This window comes from Colobus angolensis, unplaced genomic scaffold (genome assembly GCF_000951035.1).
Source record: "Colobus angolensis palliatus isolate OR3802 unplaced genomic scaffold, Cang.pa_1.0 Scaffold78, whole genome shotgun sequence".
NCBI classification, from domain to species: Eukaryota; Metazoa; Chordata; class Mammalia; order Primates; family Cercopithecidae; genus Colobus; species Colobus angolensis.
Window position 1 is genome coordinate 5,065,311 of NW_012121598.1, and position 10,376 is coordinate 5,075,686.

A 10,376-nucleotide genomic window follows, 5' to 3' on the forward strand; every position below is an offset into this window, starting at 1 on the left:
AAATTTTTTAGTGAGTTTTATCTATCAATATCCATATTAGAAATTAAAAATGAGAAATTTTATTGTATCAAGTTTTATAACACTAGTTACTATAATTATTATTATAAATCTAACATATAAACATAAATAACATTTCTACAAAAAAACTATATTTTCCAAAAAAAATTAGTTTGGAGATTGGCATTATTTTACATGATTACAGATCTTTGTAACATCTAGTTTAATAAAAGAGGGTTGGATTCCCACATCTGTTTCTGCATTCATTCTGTTGGGACATCACATGTCATGTGGCTTCTGCAAAACTCCATGGTATACTCATGAGAAAAAGAATGAAAAAGACAAATAATAGTCATAGTATAATGAAAATACTTTTGTCCTTGTGCATCCTCCAGAAAACTCACAAAGTTCCCTAAGGTTCCCTGGACCACACATTTAGAGTTACTGGTCTGAAAGAATCACAGACTGATTGTGATTTGTGTAAATCCCTTACTATTGCCATATCTCAGTTTCCACATGTAAAAAGGAGATGTTTAAACAATCTAACTTCAAAGGTCCTTTACAGCTGTACAATTTTCTGATTCAATAAATGCTTTCCATCCCTGATACTTTCTCTTAACCTAGTATTTGTCCCTTTAAATTTGATTTTGTGTAAATCCAATTTCATGGAATCCTGCTTAAGTTTACTCATTAAACATTTGCCTTAGCAGCAAGTTTTATATCTCTTTCCTTCCAAGTCTTCCGGTCATTTCTGTTCAAAGTTAATTAAATGTAAGTCATTTCAGAAGTTAGTATTTCTTAAATAAACTAAAAAGGACATAGTTTTAAATGGTCAGAATAACATATGGCCAGAACTTGGAAAAGATTACAGTTTTTAGGTTATAAAATCTTCGCCCGATGCTTTCCATTTAAACATTAGTTTTCTTCAGAGATTTACTCGGGGTCTTTTTTCATCTTCCCATCCTTCATACTGTCCCTGGGCAACTGCATTCATTTCTATGGCCTCAGGTTCCATCACCAGGCTGTTTTCAAATGTGTACATCCTGTCCAATCCATCTCTAGCACTCCATTCTGACCTGCACATCTGATCACCAATTGAACATCTCTTGGATATACCCAGGCACACTAAACTCATACTAGACATATTACCCTCCTCCAATAATTAGCTACTCCTCTTATATCCCCAGTCTTAGTAATCAGCTTCACCATCCACTCAGTCTCCAAAACCAGAAATCTGGCATCACTCACAGTTCTCTCTCCACCAACCACACATCTAAGGGAAGCCATGGATTTCTCTCTGCCACTTCTCTCTTGCCTAGAAAATCACCTTAACCTAACTGGTTTTACCCATTCCAGGTCTGCTTCCTTCCAGACTCTTCCATATATTCCAGCTACAGTTATCTTCATGCTGCTGCTTAGAATGCTGCAATAGCTTCCCTCTCCCTTCTACGAAGTTTGGACTCCTTGACAAGGCATATAGAGCTTATTAAGAGCTGGGCTATCCAGTCTGTTTCACCATGTTCTCCTGGATGCAGCCACATAGAACTACCTTTCAATTTTTCACATTCTCCCTTAGCCTGAAGGCCCTGGAACATAGGGGGCACTTAAATCAATATTTACTTAGTTAAGATGAACCAACATTGTGCACAATTTATCAAAAGCAGAAGCTATGCCTTCGTGACATAAAGGAAAGAAAAATGTCACAAATGGCTTCCAGTTTATTGCAACAGCAGCACTGTGAAGGGTGGTAAATAATTCTATTTTGCCACATCGCAGCTGTTCATACATCTACACAGAGAAATGCCTGTCACATGACAGTGTGATGTGTACTTTGATAATCTCGAAAAAGTTTAGATTTGAGCAACTTTTATCTATAAGATCTTGTAAGAGCCTTCCAAGAAGCTTCTTGTAATTTATTCTTCTTTAATGGTTATCTGTCACTTGTTCCTGTGACTAGCTATCTCTGAATTTTATCTCTGTATTTCTATTTACAGAATTAGTAGAATTGGTCCTTCCAGAACTATTTGTATTTTTTATTTTTATATTTTTCATTTATATTTTTTACTAATATAGCAGATTCTGTTCTCTCTGGAAAAAAATCCTTTATAGAAATCATTTTTTATGTAGATACCTCTGAGTTAAATCAGGGCTCTTTCTTCAGAATGAAAGGACTACTGGTATTGAAATTATACATTGATGACTTAGTGAATTATGGCTCCCACCCAAAAAACAAGGAAGCAGAAGGAGGAGGAGGAGAAAGGGAAGGATCAGCAGTAACAACAGCAATGCCTCAGCCTTCACATCAGGGTGTTGTTCCTGCAGACCAACCCACGTGATGATCATGAGACTAGGATGGTTTTTGGCCTTGTTATCACGCCAAGACTTTTCTGCCCTTTCAGAGTCCCTTTAAAATTCCTCCCGATTAAAAACCAAACAGAATAAAAATAAATCCAGCAAATCTTCATGCATTCTGTGGTAGAGCACTACCTTTCCTCATATGGGATCCATTAAGGCAAACATCTGATGTTTGTGGTTAGGCTGCGATTTCTCCACAGCCTGTAATGGTGACCAATGCTGAGGAAAAGCCAAACATCTCCCTGTGTAGCAATTTTAGGTTTTTGTCAACACCCTCAGAGCAAAAAGAAACCAACTCTGGGACAAACCAACATCAATAACACCTCCCCTGAGGCTACAAATAGAAGATAGCTCCTGCTGAGACAACATTAAGCCATCACCTAGAACGGCATGTGTGCTCATCAGCGGCACTGGTCATCACCAACAGGCACTGGACTTCCCTGTTGTTAAAAAAATAAAAATAAACATTCTCAGATGTTGTTTGGTTTTTACCTGCTGAGAGCCATCTTTCAAGGCTAGTTTCTAGTAGTTAGAGACCAAAAATCCTACTGTCATGTATATATACTTTTTACATAGTGAGAAATTGATTAAATACAATGAGTAGGATATTCATAAGTTACAAAGTATTGGGTTGAGTAGTATTTCACAACCATTTATAGAAAATCTATCATGTGCCAAGCTCTGTACTTGGCCTTGGGTAGTTTAGGAAGACTAAGGTATAGCACTTGCTTCAGGTAGCACACAGTTTAATGACTGGGATAGTTGTGAGTGTCATGGAACTCATATCACACTGGTGTTATAAACAAGGCATTCTAGGGAACACAGAGGAACGTGGTCATTTGGAGAAGAGAAAAAGAATTGAAAAATTGGTAACATTTGAATTGGACATTACCAGAGGAGTAGTAGGGAACATTTCCAAGAAAAGAAGTGGGGGAAAGGAATATTCAAGATCGGGGAACAACATGTCCAAAGGGTGTAATAGCAACAACGAATCCAGGGATGGTGAGGTCTAGTTGAGCTCAAAGTTTTGGAAAATAGAAGAAAAGTAGGTTGATATCAGATTGCAAATAATTTTGCACATCATACTAATGACTTTTCTTTTAAGGTTTGGGAAGCCACCTATGCTTTTTAAGTAGGGGGTAGTAAAATCAGGCCTATGTTTTAGAAAGAATACCCTGGTAACAGCATAGAGGATTATTTTTAAAGCGAATAATTTGGAAGATATTACAATAATACAAGCAAGCAGTGGCAAGAACCTTAACTAAGGCAGGGCACTGGGAATTAGGAAAAAAGGACAAAAAGCTTTTACTATGAAAAAGGGGTTTATGAGGCTATTTTAATAAATATTATTCTGATGCCTCTGAGGAGAGACTTAGAAACAGGGTGACAACAGAATATTCTAGAGATGTTAAGTAACGCCTGAGAGTGGAAGAGAAGGAGATGGATTAGAGAAATGTCTCAAACATCTCTGGGGAAAATAATGGATAGTATTTGAGGATCTATTAGTCTAGAGAAGTGGTCCCCAAACTGTGGTTCCCTGACCAGTGGCATCAGTATCACCTACAAGCTTGTTAGAAATGCAAATTGGTAGGCCCACCTCAGACCAGCTAAATCAGAAACTGGTGATGCTGATGGGAGCTAAAGTTTGAGAACCATTAGCCTAGGGGCACAAAAGCTATGGAAAAAAGTGAATGAGCTAAAATAGGGCTTAAAAGACCAAACTTTGGAAAACCTGGGTTCACATATTTGATCTGCCTCTTACCCAACTGTGTGACAAGTTGTGTTACAGCTGTGTGGCAATCTTTGGCAAGTTACTTAAAATCTTTGTGTTTAGTCTCCTCTTGTCTTAAATGGTACGTGTATGTTACAGGCAGTTGCAACAATTCAATAAAAGAATTGATGATAAAGTTCATGGACAGGCATACAATGAGAGGTAACCATGAATTTTAATACAGATATAGAAAGAACTATAGTTGTGAAAAAGAGAGTTCCATATTTGACATAAAACTTTAGGTAACTATAGTACAATCCAGTGACAAGACATAACAGAAGGCTGAAAATGTGTTTGGACTCTAGCAAGAGATTGAAGCTAAAAAGCTGTATAAGAAGGTCACAGAATATAAGCAATAGCTACCACCACGTATGTGGTCAAGATCATCCAAGAAGAACACAGGAACTAAAAAGAGAAAAGGACATCAATATTGAAGAATGGGATGAAGGAGAGTAGTCAGCAAAGGAGCTTGAGAAAGAAAACAATGGGACAAGAAGAGAATCGGGAGCCAGAAAGTTTACAGAGACCAAAACAGGAGTGTCAAGAAAACAGGGCCAACAGTCTCAAATACTACTGTTTTAAAAAACAGATAGATGAACAGATTAATAAGAAAAAGCCATTGGACTGGGAAGTTACAAGGTGAATGGAAACCTCTGAGAAAGCATTTCTTCTTGAGCAGTGGAAGCAGAAACTTAACCCTAATGGGATGAAAAGAGTAAGAAAGGCAAGAAGCAAAAACTGACCTGAGAAATTAATCTGTGATGGAAAGCAGAAAAATATGGTGGCAAAGTCAGTGGACACCAGAATATGAGCAATATCTTTAAGGAAATAGGAGGATAATACAGTTGTGGGCTGAAGGAAGGATCCAGTAATTGAAAAACTGAAGGCGCAAGCAAGAAGGGAGCAAGCAAGAAGGGATAAGGAATGGGACTGGAAAAACTTTTTTGGCTTTGAAAAGGAAGAAGAGCAATTGTTTTCTGATGCAGGAGAGTAAATTATTAAAGATCTAGCTTGGGGATGAATGGGGAATATGGGGAAAAGAGTTAATGGTGTGCATTCCTGAGGGCCTTTATTTTCTTAGAGAAATAGGACATGAATTTAGCTTTCAAGAGTAAAGAAGATGGTAGCAGTGTTGAGAACTTGAGGAAATAGCCAAGGTTTACAATATCTATTGTGAAAATGGAAAAAGGCACTAAACATGAATGAGAGAGACATTGACACAGCACTAAGAATCAGCATTGAGTCAGGAAAGCATAGATTTGTTGTGATGCTAAATACAATATTAGGTGGTCCTCTCCAGCAATGGAGGTGGACAGAGAAAATGAATGATAATGAGGAGGCTGATGACGATGTTCACAACAACTATTATGTGCCAAGCAATTTATAAACTCATCCTGAACCAGTATTATGTAGTGGACAAGCGAATGGGCTACGCAGTCAGACTTCCTAGGTCTGAATCTCCGCTATTCTACTTCAATCTGTGTGAACCTGGGCAAGTTACTCAACCTTTCTGTGTCTTAGTTTCATTATCTGTTAATGGGTATAAATACAAGTTCCTACCTCATTAGGATTGCTGGGACAATTAAATAAATTAATTCATGGACAGCACTTTTGTGGTTTATTTTTTTAAATTTTTTATATTTTTATTGATATATTGTACATACTCATATAGGGCATTTAGAACAGTACTGGGCACATAATGAGCACTTGTTAAATGTTAGTTATATATCACTGCAGTATTGAGGCTAGGTTGAGCAACCCAAGAGTTTATACATAGTTTCAAAATTGTCACAAACCTCAGCATGTAGCCAAAAGTGAAATAATCCTGGAAAAGCACAACCAAAACAGTATGAAAAGATCAAAAATAGTCTCAGCCACCAACCATACCTATGACAGACATCCTTTTTCTGGTGTTGTTGAAATCCAAAAAGGCAAGTAATTGATAAGTAACCAGTGTTCCCAGTTCTTCTATTGTTATGGTCTCTGGGGTCCGGGATTTAAAAATGAACCCAAAATTTCTAGCAGCAGTCACTAGAGCCCCTTCATCAGGTGACTGAACTTGGTAAATCAGCTCTCCTAAAAGGTAAAGAAACAAATATGTCAATACTGACAATAATAGCTAACATTCATAGAGTTCCAATGCCAACTCCAACTCATTATTTAACACCCAACTCAAGCACCAGGTCTAAAAATCTTTCCTATCCTCAGACCTTTTCTACTTACCAACAGCTCAATCAGGTATCTGTCCTCTGGGACACCATAGGACTCTATGCATATCACTGCTGCAGCCCTTGTCATCTTATAGGAAAACATCCATTTCCGAGTCTGCCTCTTCACTGTGCTCAGTTTCTTGTATTTTCTGTGACTAGAGATGTGCCATGAATGTTTCATAAACTGAAACATTTTAATATATTTTAACTCATAATCCTCGGGGCACCCTTTGAGGTAGAGATTATTAAAATTATTCTTTCCATTTTGTACTAGTGGAATCTATGACTGAAAGAGGTTACATGAGTTTGATGAGATCACATAGCTAAAGAGTGATGGAGAGATATTCCAAATTCTACTTCAGTCTGCCGCTAATGACCATTTTATGAGAATTCATACAAGAAATCCCTTGAAATGTAAGAAATCAAGGGTGCTAATACTTGTTACCTGATATTATGTGTAGTTGGAGTGGGCGTAAGAGGGGAGAGGAGATAAAAAGAATAAAATAAGTTATATGTATGTATACATATATAGAGTTTATAAAACAGCATATACAAAGTAAGCCCTTATATAAAATTATAATATATTTATATGTAAAAATTAATTTGAAATTTAATTAGTTTAATGTTTAAAAACTATTAATTAGGCAGAGATAGACCCATATTTCCTGATTTATAGTCATGTCCAAGATCAACTGTTAAGTAAACAAGTTGCATATTAATGGCTATACTATGATTTCTTTTTGTTAAAAAGAAACAAATCACCTAAATATATGGATATATTCTTGAATATATGTATGTATTTATGAGGCAGAGGAAAGGGTGAAATGATACACACCAGATGTTACCACTGGTTACCTCTGTAGGGGTGAGACTGGAGTTCAGGGAAGCTACCATTAGCTTCACATTTATAAATTTTTGTATTGTAGTGTTTCACTTGATACAACAGACATGAATGAATTTTTGAAATTCACAAAAGGAAAAAAACTTAAAGGAATTACTTGATCTACCCATGAAATAACATACTATGTTCTACTTCTGGTAACATGGTGAACTGGGTGTCAGGACCAACTTCATCTGCCACAAACAACTATAAAAGCATTTTAATATTCTTAAATACATTCATGAACTTGCAAGAAAGTAAGAACTGTTCAGTTGAGAGACTGCGAAAAAGAACACTTATGGGATTAAAGAAGCACATTAGCCAGCATTTGCCTTGAGAGCGTTTTTCTGAACCAGGAGAACTTGATCATTGGTTTTCAATGTCTCTGGGCTTTAATTTAAAAAGGCATAGCCCAGTACCTGTCTAAGGTGAGAGTCCAACGAAAGATGGCCTCTCAAAATTGAGTACCCCAAAGACTGCTCTCAATACAAGGGTAAACTGGATACCCATGCCCCCTTGAAGAGGGCTTGGAATAAAACTTGCCTAACTAGAGCCTTCCTTATAATTGGAAGGGAAAAAAATATCTGCCGAGAATTTATGATCAAACACTGACTCTCATTTAAATTTGCATTCTGAATTCACAATATCTAGGTGGTCTAAAAGAAATCAAGTTGAAACTTTAGTTTAAAATGTTCCTACATTAGAACATTGAAGCAATTGTAAATCCTTTCTGGAGGAACCGACTGAACCCAAACACTTTATATAAATTAGGTTCAAAGTAAAATGGTCAGCTCACAGTGAAAAGTATAAAACAACAAGGAAAGCCTAAGAACCAACAGAAACAACGCAGAATAAGATCTGAAAAAAAAATTGGATATTGGAAGTATCAGAAACAGCACATGCAATATATTTAACAGATTTCAAGAAATAAAATTGAGATATAAAACTAAACAGATTTGAGAAAGAACCAAAGACCTTGTAGGAAGAATTAGTGGGCTGAGGAAAACATGTAAATGGAATAGATTAGGTTCAACTAGGGCAAGAAGCCAGTTCACTATACCATTACCTACCTGTCTCACAGCTTCAAAATGTTAAGTGGCCAAGCTGGTTTTGTTCTATCCTATGAACCTTGAGTTCCAAACAACCATCTCACAAGTGTGAGGACTTTCTCATAATGGAGCCTAAATAAGACTATTCTAATATCAAGGTCAATTTATCTCTGTTACTGGGAAAATCCATTTTAAGCATATGCCTGAAGGTCATCTGCATCTATTAGAAATGCATGCTAATAATGAGAGATGTGTGACTCAACTGTATTTCGCTATTTGTCCTGGCTACCCAGAAGCTCACGGTCAAATGTGGTGCTCAATCGTAAGAACGATGTCATCCCTGGACTAGCATATTTGGGTCTTCACTTTTCCATTGCCCTTATTTCTTTTCTTTTTCATTTAAATCTCTCCACATTTTTTCAAAACATATGAGATATAAACTATGTCCTATCTTTAACTTGAAAATCCTTCAAATTTAACATCAATTTCTGTGTTAAAAAACAAAAACAAAAAACAAAGCTCACTGCTCAAATGCTTAATTTGTAAATCCTTCAAATTTAATATCAGTTTCAAGTTAAAAAAAAAAAAAAACAAGGCTCACAATTCAGACATATTTTTCACTTACCTGCACTATTCTCTTCTGACATTACAGTGTGGCAGAGAGCAAGTACCCTAAGGAATTCATGAACTTTGGGATCACCCATTTTAATGGATTCCATCAGATTGTGGTCAAAGAACTGAAATTCTCTATCCACTTGAGATTTGACTGAGAAATCCACAGGCTCTTTTTTCTATAGGAGAAGAACAACAACAAAAATAACCATAAACCTCATTCCAACAATTATTTTTTAAAATTCAAAAATAGTTTCCCCAAGTACTTTTAGTGTATGATTTTGCAGCCTCAAATGTCTGGCACTAAAATGGCTGTTTCATCATTACTGTTAAATATAATCTTCTCATTTCAGAACCATGTACCAAAGAAGTGAACTTTCCGAAAGCATATGGGAAAGAAAATCACAAAAGTATACGGGATGGCTGGACAGATCCTCAAATGCTCAATACAACTTCAAAATACAAAAAAGCACAGAAAATGCAAAGTTTTTTCAAAACCTACTTGATGGGAAAACCTGATCTGACTTGAACCCATTTGTGCAGCAATATCTGACCTGGAATGGCATGTATTTAATGATGGCTTCTTAAAGTCTACCTAATACTTGTGAATTAATATTTTCTAATATAAAAACATTAATGTGTTTGATTACAGGGTACTTTCTCAGATGTCACTGGAGATATTGCATAATAAAATGGCAGGCACCATATTGTCTTTCTGCAACCAGAAAATTCTGAGTTTCTAAATACATCTGGCTCCCAAGTTTTGGATAAGGGACTGTGAGCCTGTATCTATTTCAGGAGCAAGCCTGCAGAAAGTTCCACTCTGAATACTTACATATAAGAGCTTTATCAGCTGCAGAGTCCACCTTTCCTCCCCCGGGATTATTGCTAAAGTTTTCATTCTTAAAGACTCCATTAACTTTTGCAATTGATTCTAAAGTTATAGGAGCAGATAGGATTGTAACTATTTTTTTAAAGAGAAACAATGCTGTGAGCAACTGAAATCATCTATTCTGTGTCACAAAGCTTGTTAATACCTACAGTAAAATTGGAGCCACATGTAGGCCCTTTGTTCCTTGAAATCAAATTTATTCTAAAATTAATAATACTGAATAAAGTAAGAAATATTTATTATTATCTTTATAATAGGCCCAACATTATGCTAAGAGTTTTATATGGAATATTACATATAATCTTCCTAACAACGATGTGTAGTGGATACTACTGTCATCCCCATTTTATAGATAAGAACCTGAGCATTGCCAAGGCCAACCATATACATCCATGAGCCAGGACTCAAACTTAGCCAAAAATCCATGCTTCAAATACTTTCCCATAACAACACCTAATATAATTCTGGATTATTTCCCTGCCCCCTTACTAATACAATAATGGCTGTCATGTATCAAGTGTTTACATTATACTAGTTTCTTTTTTATTTAAGTACTTTTAATGTTTATTATTATCATCATACTTTAGGTTCTAGGGTACATGTGCACAAC

General features: G+C 36.1%; 1 protein-coding gene across 1 annotated transcript in view; it reads right to left on the reverse strand.

Annotated features, from left to right (window-relative positions):
* Positions 1-10,376, reverse strand: part of ATP8B4 (ATPase, class I, type 8B, member 4) — a 257,644-nt gene that overhangs the window by 64,858 nt on the left and 182,410 nt on the right. The window contains exons 15-16 of the mRNA XM_011928601.1: positions 8,888-9,053; positions 6,011-6,199 (exon numbers count right to left, since the gene is read on the reverse strand). Coding sequence (XP_011783991.1) covers positions 6,011-6,199; positions 8,888-9,053 — 355 coding nt within the window. The remainder of the gene's footprint in view (positions 1-6,010; positions 6,200-8,887; positions 9,054-10,376) is intronic.